The sequence below is a fragment of the Salmo trutta genome, chromosome 8 (assembly GCF_901001165.1).
Source record: "Salmo trutta chromosome 8, fSalTru1.1, whole genome shotgun sequence".
Lineage (NCBI taxonomy): Eukaryota > Metazoa > Chordata > Actinopteri > Salmoniformes > Salmonidae > Salmo > Salmo trutta.
In genome coordinates, this window is record NC_042964.1 from 7,518,309 (window position 1) to 7,532,323 (window position 14,015).

Genomic DNA, 14,015 nt, shown 5'->3' on the forward strand with positions numbered 1-14,015 from the left:
TTGAAGCCTCCAATGGGAACTGGTTAAAAGCAGAGCTGGTTCAGCTTTACTATGAATAACTTATTCCCGTACGCCCTGTGAAATTGTGCTTGACAGGTGATGGCATTGGAGCCACCTGTTTACCTAAACACACCCCGTAATTGGTCAGTCACGTTTAAAAAGAAAATATCGTAGCTAGGCACTCCAAGCATAGAAGCGAACACACACACACACACACACACCCAATATCTACATAGTCCTCTGTTAATGTTTGAAGGACCTTAAGTGTACCTGTACAAACCGTTCATTGTACCAGGTATGTTGGTAGGGTTGGATTAAAAGCCTGCACACTGTGATGATACGTGTGACTATGGTTACCAGTAAACTACCTATAAGTCGCTCTGGATAAGTGCTTCTATCTACTACAAACTCATGGACAATCTGGACACAGATATAAAAAAATGAATAAAATATATATCGATCGATATATATATTTTTTTCAAGTATACATTTCCAAAGCTACCATGTATTGCCATAGATTACTGAAGATTTTGGTAAATTACCGGTAGCTTTGCAAACCTACTTGTTACAGTGCGGGAATTGCACTGAGAAATAAAATACTAATTTAGATCACACAGTAGGATTTGATTAATTAATCTGGTTAAACTACACAGGTCCCACGTTTAGCTCCCTCCACTATACCCCAGTCACCTCACTGCTTCCCTTCCAAATCGCAGGCATCAGACACTCAGCAGGTGCGTTAGGCTCAGATGAACGGAGTGTGTGGGTTTTGGCTTCATCTATTTCGGGAGCTCAGAGGGGAAAAGGTAGTTTCCTCTGTACTCAAACTCTCTCCCATTCATCACATCTCACACTTCATCCTGTGATTCTCTCTCTCAATAGAAGGAGAGAGAGAGAAATACGCTATGGAACAGCACGTCAGAAATCAGCTCAATGTAATTCAACAATCAAGAATAGAATCAAGAATAGAATCAATCGCTTCTGGGAAAATTGGAAAACTCTAAACAAACAACACGGAGAGTTATCTATCCAAAATGTAGATGTATGGATAAACCACTTCTCCAATCTTTTTGGCTCTATAACGAACAGCAAAAACATATACATTATCAAATACTAATCTTAGAATCAACTATTAAATACTACCAGAATTCACTGTATTCTCCAAATTGAGTCTGCATGCATAATTCTGCAAAAAATATCCTCCATGTACAACGTAAAACGCCAAATAATGCATACAGAACAGAATTAGGCCGATACCCGCTAATTATGAAAATCCAGAATAGACTTTAAATTCTACAACCACCTAAAAGGAAGCGATTCCCAAACCATAAAGCCATTACCTATAGAGAGATGAACCTCGAGAAGAGTCCCCTAAGCAAGCTGATCCTGGGGCTCTGTTCACAAACAGACCCCACAGAGCCCCAGGACAGCACACAATTAGACCCAACCAAATCATGAGAAAACAAAAAGATAACTACTTGACACATTGGAAAGAATTAACAAAAAAACTGAGCAAACTAGAATTCTATTTGGCCCTAAACAGAGAGTACAGTGGCAGAATATATGACCACGGTGACGGACTCAAAATTTAAGGAAAGCTTTGACTATGTACGGACCATTGAGAGAGGCTGCCGTAGGCAGACCTGGCTCTCGAGAAGACAGGCTATGTACACACTGCCCCTAAAATGAGGTGGAAACTGAGCTGCACTTCCTAACCTCCTGCCAAATGTACGACCATATTAGAGACATATTTCCCTCAAGATTACACACAGACAACAAATCCAATTTTTATAAACTCACATATCTACTGGGTGAAATACCACAGTGTGACATCACAGCAGCAAGATTTATGACCTGTTGCCACAAGAAAAGGGCAATCAGTGAAGAACAAACACCATTTGTAGATATGAAATCTAATTTTATTTGTCACGTGCCAACAATGCAGTAAAAAAAATAAAAGTGTTAAGTAAAAAATAGATAAGTAAATAAAAATAACAAATAATTAAAGATCAGCAGTAAAATAACAGTTGTGAGGCTATATACAGGGGGTACTGGTACAGAGTCAATGTGGAGGCTATGTACAGGGGGTACCGGTACAGAGTCAATGTGGAGGCTATATACAGGGGGTACCGGTACAGAGTCAATGTGGAGGCAATATACAGGGGGTACCGGTACAGAGTCAATGTGGAGGCTATATACAGGGGGTACCGGTACAGAGTCAATGTGGAGGCTATATACAGGGGGTACCGGTACAGAGTCAATGTGCAGGCTATATACAGGGGGTACCGGTACAGAGTCAATGTGGAGGCTATATACAGGGGGTACCGGTACAGAGTCAATGTGCGGTTTGTCGAGGTAATATGTAGGTAGAGTTAAAGTGACTATGCATAGATGGTAACAAGAGAGTAGCAGCAGTGTAAAAGAGGGGGGAGAATGCAAATAGTCTGGGTAGCCATTTGAATAGCTGTTCAGGAGTCATACCTTGGGGGTAGAAGCTGTTAAGACTTTTGGACCTAGACTATATTTGTTTATTTTCCCTTTTTTACTTAAACTATTTGAACGTCATTACAACACTGTGTATATAGCCATAATGACATTTGACATGTCTCTAATTCCTTAAACTTTTGAGTCATTTTTATTATCTATTTCACTTGCTTTGGCAATGTAAACATATGTTTCCCCAGCCAATAAGGCCCGTTTGAATTGAGAGACACACACACCCAGCTGTATCCCAGCCTATCCCACTCTAATCCATTCAGCACATTTAAATGAGATCTCCCCATGTGCCAACAATAGCTGCCTTCCAAGTGTGAACAGATCAATTTACACACAGTTTGTTTTGTATGCCTTCCCCTGTAGTGTAATAATGGGTTTCAGGCCTATTTAAAATGACTCAGTGTATGGTCCTATGGCCATTGATAGCATTATCATCATAACCTAGTCTGAAGTGTTAAACGGCTGGTTTCACACCCCTCTCGATCACAACAGCCAGTTTGGTATTTTCACTTCCTCTCACTCTGTTGCTAGTTCCCCTTCTCTCCACAGACCTGTTTTCCTCAACTCTCTGAGTAGCCCTGTTCTCTCTACTGGGGAGATGTCCCTTGTTCTGCTGCTCCCTCGGATCGTTTACTCTGTGTTTTCTCTCTCTCTCTCAATTCAAAGGGCTTTGTTGGCATGGGAAACATATGGTCACATTGCCAAAACAAGTGAAATAAATAATAAACTCTCTGTTTACGCTGGCACATTCTTTCTTATCCCTCCCCTTTGCTCAGTCAAACTCCTTTACTCTGAAGGCAGGGTGGTGGCAGAGTGGGCTGTGGTTAAGAGTGGGCTGTGGTTAAGGATCTCTGACACAGAACAGGCTCAACACGGGTTACGTCTCAGATGTGGCTGTCTCTATCCCTCTCGCTTTATTCTGCTGGATACAACTATGAACGTCGGGCTTGACTGAATGAGAGGAACTACTTCATATCAAAGAGTTGTCTTTCTCTCTGGGTTTCTGAGAGAGAACTGTCCTGCCCTCACTGAGGATCTGAACAGCTTCTCACTGGACAGTGGACAGGTTGTTCTGCTTTGGCATTGAGGATTGTGTTTGTTGTGGATAAACCCACTGACAGGATGGCTACCCCTTCACTGCTTCTCTTCATTGACAGGTCTGTATGTATGAAAGGGTTTTTATGACCTTCCCTGCTTGTCTATAGTGTATACATATTGGCTTTAACGTGGTACAGCATAAGTGCTGTTGTTGGCTCACCATTTAAAGAAGAAGATTGTGGCCAAGCTATAGGAGGAGAAATACTGAAGTATTGGCGCAGGTACAGCCCACTATCACTAGCTAACGTTAACTACCTAGCAAAAATAACATATTTTTTTGAGAATCGATACTTGGAGTCATAGAATCGATATAATGTCAAAAGTAATATTCTGAAACTCTAGTGCAGGGGTAGGCAGCCCTGGTCCTGGAGGGGTAGGCAGCCCTGGTCCTGGAGGGGTAGGGAACCCTGGTCCTGGAGGGGTAGGGAACCCTGGTCCTGGAGGGGTAGGCAGCCCTGGTCCTGGAGGGGTAGGCAGCCCTGGTCCTGGAGGGGTAGGCAGCCCTGGTCCTGGAGGGGTAGGCAGCCCTGGTCCTGGAGGGGTAGGCAGCCCTGGTCCTGGAGGGGTAGGCAGCCCTGGTCCTGGAGGGGTAGGCAGCCCTGGTCCTGGAGGGGTAGGGAACCCTGGTCCTGGAGGGGTAGGCAGCCCTGGTCCTGGAGGGGTAGGCAGCCCTGGTCCTGGAGGGGTAGACAGACCTGGTCCTGGAGGGGTAGGCAGACCTGGTCCTGGAGGGGTAGGCAGCCCTGGTCCTGGAGGGGTAGGTAACCCTGGTCCTGGAGGGGTAGGTAACCCTGGTCCTGGAGGGGTAGGGAGCCCTGGTCCTGGAGGGGTAGGGAGCCCTGGTCCTGGAGGGGTAGGGAGCCCTGGTCCTGGAGGGGTAGGGAGCCCTGGTCCTGGAGGGGTAGGGAGCCCTGGTCCTGGAGGGGTAGGCAGCCCTGGTCCTGGAGGTGTAGGCAGCCCTGGTCCTGGAGGGGTAGGGAACCCTGGTCCTGGAGGGGTAGGCAGCCCTGGTCCTGGAGGGGTAGGCAGCCCTGGTCCTGGAGGGGTAGGTATCCCTGGTCCTGGAGGTGTAGGCAGCCCTGGTCCTGGAGGGGTAGGGAACCCTGGTCCTGGAGGGGTAGGCAGCCCTGGTCCTGGAGGGGTAGGTATCCCTGGTCCTGGAGGGGTAGGCAGCCCTGGTCCTGGAGGGGTAGGCAGCCCTGGTCCTGGAGGGGTAGGCAGCCCTGGTCCTGGAGGGGTAGGGAGCCCTGGTCCTGGAGGGGTAGGCAGCCCTGGTCCTGGAGGGGTAGGCAGCCCTGGTCCTGGAGGGGTAGGCAGCCCTAATCCTGGAGGGGTAGGCAGCCCTGGTCCTGGAGGGGTAGGCAGCCCTGGTCCTGGAGGGGTAGGCAGCCCTGGTCCTGGAGGGGTAGGCAGCCCTGGTCCTGGAGGGGTAGGCAGCCCTGGTCCTGGAGGGGTAGGCAGCCCTGGTCCTGGAGGGGTAGGCAGCCCTGGTCCTGGAGGGGTAGGCAGCCCTGGTCCTGGAGGGGTAGGGAGCCCTGGTCCTGGAGGGGTAGGGAGCCCTGGTCCCGGAGGGGTAGGCAGGCAGCCCTGGTCCCGGAGGGGTAGGCAGGCAGCCCTGGTCCCGGAGGGGTAGGCAGGCAGCCCTGGTCCCGGAGGGGTAGGCAGGCAGCCCTGGTCCCGGAGGGGTAGGCAGGCAGCCCTGGTCCCGGAGGGGTAGGCAGGCAGCCCTGGTCCCGGAGGGGTAGGCAGGCAGCCCTGGTCCCGGAGGGGTAGGCAGGCAGCCCTGGTCCCGGAGGGGTAGGCAGGCAGCCCTGGTCCCGGAGGGGTAGGCAGGCAGCCCTGGTCCCGGAGGGGTAGGCAGGCAGCCCTGGTCCCGGAGGGGTAGGCAGGCAGCCCTGGTCCCGGAGGGGTAGGCAGGCAGCCCTGGTCCCGGAGGGGTAGGCAGGCAGCCCTGGTCCCGGAGGGGTAGGCAGGCAGCCCTGGTCCCGGAGGGGTAGGCAGGCAGCCCTGGTCCCGGAGGGGTAGGCAGGCAGCCCTGGTCCCGGAGGGGTAGGCAGGCAGCCCTGGTCCCGGAGGGGTAGGCAGGCAGCCAGCCCTGGTCCCGGAGGGGTAGGCAGGCAGCCAGCCCTGGTCCCGGAGGGGTAGGCAGGCAGCCAGCCCTGGTCCCGGAGGGGTAGGCAGGCAGCCAGCCCTGGTCCCGGAGGGGTAGGCAGGCAGCCAGCCCTGGTCCCGGAGGGGTAGGCAGGCAGCCAGCCCTGGTCCCGGAGGGGTAGGCAGGCAGCCAGCCCTGGTCCCGGAGGGGTAGGCAGCCAGCCCTGGTCCCGGAGGGGTAGGCAGCCAGCCCTGGTCCCGGAGGGGTAGGCAGGCAGCCCTGGTCCTGGAGGGCCACAGCCACGTCATGTTTTGGATTGAACCAACCAGGAAGACCAGGGGTGTAGAATTTAGGAAATCACTAAACTGATCAATTAGCCCAGTTGGTCAGGTGTGGTGCCTAGTTGGAACAAAACCCTGCAGTACCTGCGGGGCACTCCAGGAACATGCTCTATGAAGGTTTCCCATCAGCACCCAGCTCTGCACTCCAGCCCCTCACCTGTCAAGTTCTTTCATCACAGCAGTAGTATCATGGGGTTACTGCAGTTCAAGACTTGGTGTAGTGCTTAGCTCCCTTCTTTACTAATTGATTCATTTTCCCTTCAGGAAGGTAGGTAGGTGATTGAGAACAAATTATATTTAAAATAAAAATATAGATATTTTTAAATGTAACCTTTATTTAACTAGGCAAGTCAATTAAGAACATATTCTTATTTACAGTGACGGCCTACTTCGGCCAAACCCGGACGACGCTGGGTCAATTGTGCGCTGCCCTATGGGACTCCCAATCACGGCCGGATGTGATGCAGCCTGGATTCGAATCTAATCTAGCCTTACATGCAGCAAGCCCGGGCAATTTTTTTTGTTTTTATCCTTGTTTTGTTGTTGTGTCAATAATCAAATTCCCATATGGTAGATATTTCCTTATTCAAATGACGGGGTTTTGTGTGTGTGTGTGTGTGTGTGTTTGTTTGCCGGTCGCAGTGTTTGGGTTGATTTGAGAGAGTTCCTGCATCACGTTGTCATACAGGTTCCCTAACAGCTGAGGAAATGGGGTCTAGAGCTATACTCATCTAAAATGAGTGACAAAGCAAAAAGTGTTTTACATTTAACAAAAAATAAAACAACAACTGATATCACATTTACATAAGTATTCAGACGCTTTACTCAGTACTTTGTTGAAGAACCTTTGGCAGCGATTACAGCCTTGAGTCTTCTTGGGTATGACGCTACAAGCTTGGCACACCTGTATTTAGGGAGTTTCTCCCATTCTTCTCTGCTCAGGTCTCTCCAGAGATGTTCAAGTCCGGGTTCTGGCTGGGCCATTCAAGGACATTCAGAGACTTGTCCAGAAGCCACTCCTGCGCTGTCTTGGCTGTGTGCTTAGGGTCGTTGTCCTGTTGGAAGGTGAATCTTCGCCCCAGTCTGAGGTCCTGTGCGCTCTGGAGCAGGTTTTCATCAAGGATCTTTCTGTACTTTGCTCAGTTCATCTTTGCCTCGATCCTGACTAGTCTCCCCGTCCCTGCCGCTGAATAACATTCCCACAGCATCATTCTGCCAAAACCATGCTTTACCATACGGATGGTGCCAGGTTTCATCCAGACGTGATGCTTGGCATTCAGGCCAAAGAGTTCAATCTTGGTTTCATCAGACCAGAGAATCTTGTTTCTAATGGTCTGAGTCTTTTAGGTGCCTTTTGGCAAACTCCAAGATGGCTGTCATGTGCCTTTTACTGAGGAGTGGCTTCTGTCTGGCCACTCTACCATAAAGGCCTAATTGGTGTAGTGGTGCAGACATGGTTCTCCCATCTCCACAGAGGAACTTTGTAGCTCTGTCAGAGTGACCATCGGGTTCTTGGTCACCTCCCTGATCAAGGCCCTTCTCCCCCGATTGCTCAGTTTGGCTGGGCGGCCAGCTCTAGGAAGAGTGTTGGTAGTTCCAAACTTCTTCCGTATAAGAATGATGGAGGCCACTGTGTTCTTGGGGACCTTCAATGCTGCAGAAATGTTTTGGTACCCTTCCCCAGATCTATGCCTTGACCCAATCCTGTCTCGGAGCTCTACAGACAATTCCTTTGACCTCATGGCTTGGTTGTTGCTCTGACATGCACTGTCACACTGTGTGTGCCTTTCCAAATCATGTCCAATCAATTAAATGTACCACAGGTGGACTCCAATGAAGTTGTAGAAACATCTCAATGATGATCAATGGAAACCTGAAGCACCTGAGCTCAATTTGAGTCTCTTTGCAAAGGGTCTGAATACTTATGTAAATAAGGTATTTCTCTTTTTGTAGTTTTAATACATTTCTAAAAACCTGTTTTCACTTTGTTATTATGGGGTATTGTGTGTAGATTGCCGAGGATTTTGTATTTAATTCATTTTAGATTAAAGCTGTAACATAACAATGTGGAAAAAGTCAAGGGGTCTGAATACTTTCCGAAGGTACTATATACAAGTGATATGATACACAATATTATATACATTTACACAGTACCAGTCAAAAGTTTTGACACACCTACTCAAGGGTTTTTATTTTTTACAATTTTCTACATTGAAGTATACTAGACTAGGTTGGGTGATTGTGGAGGCCAGGTCATTTAATGCAGCACTCCATCACGCTCCTTCTTGGTCAAATAGCCCTTACGCAGCCTGGAGGTATTGGGTCATTGTCCAGGCGAAAATCAAATAATAGTCCCTCTTAGCGCAAACCAGATGGGATGTCGTATCGCAGCAGAATGCTGTGGTAGCCATGCTGGTTAAGTGTGCCTTGAATTCTAAATAAATCACCGACAGTGTCACCAGCAAAGCACCATCACACCACCTCCTCCGTGCTTCACGGTTGGAACCATACATGCGGAGATCATCCGTTCACCTACTCGGCGTCTCACAAAGACACGGCGGTTGCAACCCAAAATCTCAAATATGGACTCATTAGACCAAAGGACAGATTTCCACCAGTCTAATGTCCATTGCTCGTGTTTCTTGGCCCAAGCAAGTCTCTTCTTATTATTGGTGTCCTTTTAATAGTGGTTTCTTTGCAGCAATTCGACCATAAAGGCCTGATTCACACAGTCTCCTCTGAACAATTGATGTTGAGATGTCAGTTACTTGAACTCTGTCAAGCATTTATTTGGGCTGCAATGTCTGAGGCTGGTAACTCTAATGAACTTATCCTCTGCAGCAGAGGTAACTCTGGGTCTTCCTTTCCTGTGACGGTCCTCATGAGAGCCAGTTTCACCATTGATGGTTTTTGCGACTGTACTTGAAGAAACTTTCAAAGTTCTTGAAATTATTCGTATTGACTGACCTTCATGTCTTGAAGTAATGATGGACTGTCGTTTCTCTTCTTATTTGAGCTGTTCTTGCCATAATATGGACTTGGTCTTTTACCAAATAGGGCTATCTTCTGTATAACACCCCTACCTTGTCACAACACAACTGATTGGCTCAAACGCATAAAAATTCCACAAATACATTTTTAACTAGGCACACCTGTTAATTGAAATGCATTCCAGGTGACTACCTCATGAAGCTGGTTGAGAGAATGCCAGGAGTGTGCAAAGCTGTGGCTAATTTGAAGAATCTCAAATAAAATATATAACATTTTTTTTTGTAATACTTTTTAAAGTTACTACATGATTCCATGTGTGTTATTTCATAGTTTTGATGTCTTCACTATTATTATACAATGTAGGTAATAGTACAAATAAAGAAAAACCCCATGGATGAGTAGGTGTTCTATAACTTTTGACCAGTAGTGGATAGTGTTCTTCTGGTGTTCTCTCTCTCTCTCTCTCTCTGGTCAAGTAATCACTGAGGAGCTGCCTGGTGCGTTGTTACTGTATCAGTGGCTGCAGGGCCCGGTGTGTTGTTACTGTATCAGTGGCTGCAGGGCCCGGTGCGTTGTTACTGTATCAGTGGCTGCAGGGCCTGGTGCGTTGTTACTGTATCAGTAGCTGCAGGGCCCGGTGCGTTGTTACTGTATCAGTGGCTGCAGGGCCCGGTGCGTTGTTACTGTATCAGTGGCTGCAGGGCCTGGTGCGTTGTTACTGTATCAGTGGCCTTATGTTTGGGAACAAGTGGGCATGCTGCTGTAAGACCCACCACCAAGACCCACGTTGCTGTTCCGTCCACACAGCCCCTGGTGCACGTTGCTGTTCCGTCCACACAGCTCCTGGTGCACGTTGCTGTTCCGTCCACACAGCTCCTGGTGCACGTTGCTGTTCCGTCCACACAGCTCCTGGTGCACGTTGCCGTTCCGTCCACACCTCTTTCTGACATTTAACCAGGATGAGGTCCAGCGAGGAAAAGAAGGTTGTGTAATAATATTGTTCAAGATGAGAAACAAAAATAAAAGTTAGACAGATCCAATGTACACAGCCATTAGGCTTTCTTCATTCTTGTGAATATATTGTTTTGAAATGTTTTTACTGCCACCTTTTTGTCATCACATCGACCACCTTGTCAAATTTCTTCTATTGCTTGCTTGCATTACTTCAGTTGCTGTCACTGAGGCAGAATGGAAAACATGTTTGAAGTATTTGGCATGAAGGTGACACGTGCCCTCATTGCGAAGGTGCGTTCGTGCGTCACAAAACATGTTTCATGATAAGGCATGATCAGTTTGGAGGAACATTTTTTTGCATACTGGCGATACATAGGCACCTCACCTGCCTTTTATCTACACTGAAATAATATTAGCGCAACATGTAAGGTGTTGGTCCCATGTTTCATGACCTGAAATATAAGATCCCAGAAAATTTCCAAAAAGCTTATTTCTCTCAAATATTTGGTACAAATTTTGTTTACATCCATGTAAGTGAACATTTCTCCTTTGCCAAGATAATCCATCCACCTGACCGGTGTGGCATATCAAGAAGCTGATTAAATTCAACCACATGATTGTAACACAGGTGTACCTTGTGCTGGGGACAATAAAAGGCCACTCTAAAATTCGCAATTTTGTCACACAATAACAGAGATGTCTCAAGTTTTGAGGGAGCGTGCAATTGGCATGCTGACTGTAGGAATGTCCACCAGAGCTGTTGCCAGAGAATTGTATCTTAATTTCTCTACCATAAATCACCTCCAACGTCATTTTAGAGAATTTGGCAGTACATCCAACCAGCCTCACAACCGTAGACCACGTGTAACCATGCCACCCCAGGACCTCCACATCCGGCATCTTCACCTGCGGGATCGTCCGTCGGGGTGGGAGTGCTGAGGAGTATTTCCGTCTGTAATAAAGCCCTTTTGTGGGGAACAACTCATTCTGATTAGCTGGTGGGTTGGCCTATGCCCTCCCAGGCCCATCCACGGCTGAGCCCCTGCCCAGTCATGTGAAATCCATAGATTAGGGCCTAATTTATTTCTATTGACTGATTTCCTTTATATGAACTGTAACTCAGTAAAATCTTTGAAATTGTTGCATGTTTGTTGCAATTTTCCCTGGCCCCAGATTAATCGAAAGGTCAGACAGATCACCGATAATGGTCATGAACCTTCACTTGGGCAACTGGAGTTACCTATTTCACAAAAGTGCAGAATGTTCATGTTCAAACAATGCCTGGCAGCAGGTAGTCTAGGGGTTAAGAGTGTTGGCCAGTAACCAAAAGGTCCCTGGTTCGAATCCCCAAGCTGGCAAGGTGATCAACATATGCCGTTCTGCCCTTGAGCAAGGCAGTTAAACCCCCCAGCGCCGACGACATAGATATCTATTAAGGCAGCCCTTCGCACCTCCCTGATTCAGAGGTTTCTTTCTATTTTTCTTCTCTATATAGCCTGGTTAACTAACCAGACTGGGAAGTCAAACAATGGTGACCACTGGTAGGTCTAGTTAAGCTAACCAAGCTAGCTTTTAGAGACTCGTTTCAGATATAGACTACAGTTTTGAGTTAGTTGTGAAAGTCCAGAATGACCGGTGCCAATGATAATCCACGTCTTTGCCTCTCATCCATTTCATTGCCTTTTCTCTCCTGCCTTTTTAAGAAGTAGCAGGTCCCTCTTCTTTTATGTAACGATGAAGGACATCTGAATGTCAATGTAGGTTACTTTGAACTGGCTATAAGTTCTGTTTGTCTAGTGCAGTTTTTTTTTTTTTTGCAGTGTGCTTTGAAGTAGACTGAGATTGTTTGAAGCCAGACCAACTACTCATTGGCTAGTTCCTGGCCGCGGTCTTGTTGGTCTTGGCAACCATTAGGCAGGTTCAAGGGTACACATCTAGACACTTCGATAGGCCGGAAAAGTAGGGAGACATTTCACAACGGGAAGAAGCAAGCCCCTGTCCTGTATCTCTACGTTTGAAGCCATTTGAGACTGGTTCCATTAGGGGGGGTCAGGGGTAAAACCGGTCATATCAAACCGCCTTCTTTCTCTCACCGGTATCCTCCAGAGTCTCTCGGTTGATATACTGACCAACAGGTTATGGTGTACCTCACTCTGCGGTTTTGATTCAATCATCGACACAGTTTGCCAGCTGTCTGTTGCTCTCTGTGTGAGTGTCAGGGAGCAGGTCATGATTATTGGCTATGTGGTCAATGACGTGCCACAAAGTAATGCTTTGTTACAGTGAATTTGAGTGTGTCCTAACATTACCTTTCCAGAGTTAGGGTGCTGTATGACTAGTGGATTCATTATTCATTTTATTTAACTAGGCAGGTCAGTTAAGAACAAATTCTTATTTACAATGACGGCCTACCAGGGAACAGTGGGTTAACTGCCTTGTTCAGGGACAGAACAACATATTTTTACCTTATCGGCTCAGGGATTTGATCTAGCAACCTTTTGGTTACTGGCCCCACGCTCTAACCACTAGGCTACCTACCGCCCTAATATTCCTTATTCATAATATACTTTCTGGGTTGGTCATTTGTGCTCATAGTAACTTAGTCATCAATTTCACTTAAAAGGACTTATGTCACGAACTAAACAATTAAAAAAAAAAAAAATTTAAATTCCAGTGTTTTATCCGGCATTGCTTTTCACTCTGACTCCAGTGATGATTCTAAAGGTTCTGCTTTCTAACCTTTGGTAGTAACTTACCGGTCTGATAGCACTTTGGCTAGCAGAAAAGAGAAGCTCACTCAACAGGAAATGAACTGGATGGCATCATGCCATTTTATAGGCTGTTATCTCACCTCTATTAACAACAAGGAAATTGGCTCTTTTCACTCTCGGTTCCAGTTTTTAATTGAAGCCAGCCATTGTCTCTTTGTGTATCCTGAAGCACTATGTTGATGGTGAAATGAAAAAGCTAAGTGCAGTATTACTAAAGGATATGAAGACCACTTGAAAGTGAACCGTTATTATAGAGATTTGCGTTTTTGGTTCTAAACGTCATCTAGCCCAGCTAAACATACTGTTCTGACTGTCCTTCTCTTAGCTTATTAGAACGTTTTATCCAGTCGGCAGTACCAGTACTACAAACTAGAGGTCGATATACCGATTATTGGAGGACCAAAAAACCGAGACCGATTTAATCGTCCGATTTAAAAAAAAAAAAAAAAAAAAAAAAAAAAAAAAAAAAAAAATATATATATATATATATATATATATATATATATATATATATATATATATATATATATATATATATATATATTTTTATTTGTAATAATGACAATTACAACAATACTGAATGAACACTTTTATTTTAACTTAATGTAATACATCAATAAATCAATTTAGCCTCAAATAAATAATGAAACATGTTCAATTTGGTTTAAATAATGCAAAAACAAAGTGTTGGAGAAGAAAGTAAAAGTGCAATATGTGCCATGTAAGAAAGTTAACGTTTATGTTCCTTGCTCAGAACATGAGAACATATGAAAGCTGGTGGTACCTTTTTAACATGAGTTTTCAATATTCCCAGGTAAGAAGTTTTAGGTTGTAGGAATTATAGGACTATTTCTCTCTATACCATTTGTATTTCATATACCTTTGACTATTGGATGTTCTTATAGGCACTTTAGTATTGCCAGTGTAACAGTATAGCTTCCGTCCCTTTCCTTGCCCCTACCTGGGCTTGAACCAGGAACACATCGACAACAGCCACCCTCGAAGCATCGTTACCCATCGCTCCACAAAAGCCGCGGCCCTTGCAGAGCAAGGGGAACAACTACTTCAAGGTCTCAGAGCGAGTGACGTCACCGATTGAAAAGCTATTAGCGCGCACCCGGCTAACTAGCTAGCCATTTCACATCGGTTACACCAGCCTAATCTCGGGAGTTGATAGGCTTGAAGTCATAAACAGCTCAATGCTTGAAGCATAGTGAAGAGCTGCTGGCAAACGCACGATAGTGCTGTTTGAATGAATACTTACGAGCCTGC

General features: G+C 46.4%; 1 protein-coding gene across 2 annotated transcripts in view; it reads left to right on the forward strand.

Moving 5' to 3' along the window:
- LOC115198117 (TBC1 domain family member 14) overlaps positions 1 to 14,015 on the forward strand; it is a 57,558-nt gene that overhangs the window by 6,001 nt on the left and 37,542 nt on the right. The window contains exon 1 of one of the 2 annotated variants that reach the window (XM_029759813.1): positions 3,307 to 3,653. The exons of the other annotated variant lie outside the window; for it this stretch is intronic. Within the exon in view, the coding sequence (XP_029615673.1) occupies positions 3,619 to 3,653 (35 nt within the window). The 5' untranslated portion in view covers positions 3,307 to 3,618. Of the gene's footprint in view, positions 1 to 3,306; positions 3,654 to 14,015 lie in introns of those variants that run through there. 2 annotated transcript variants of the gene reach the window in all.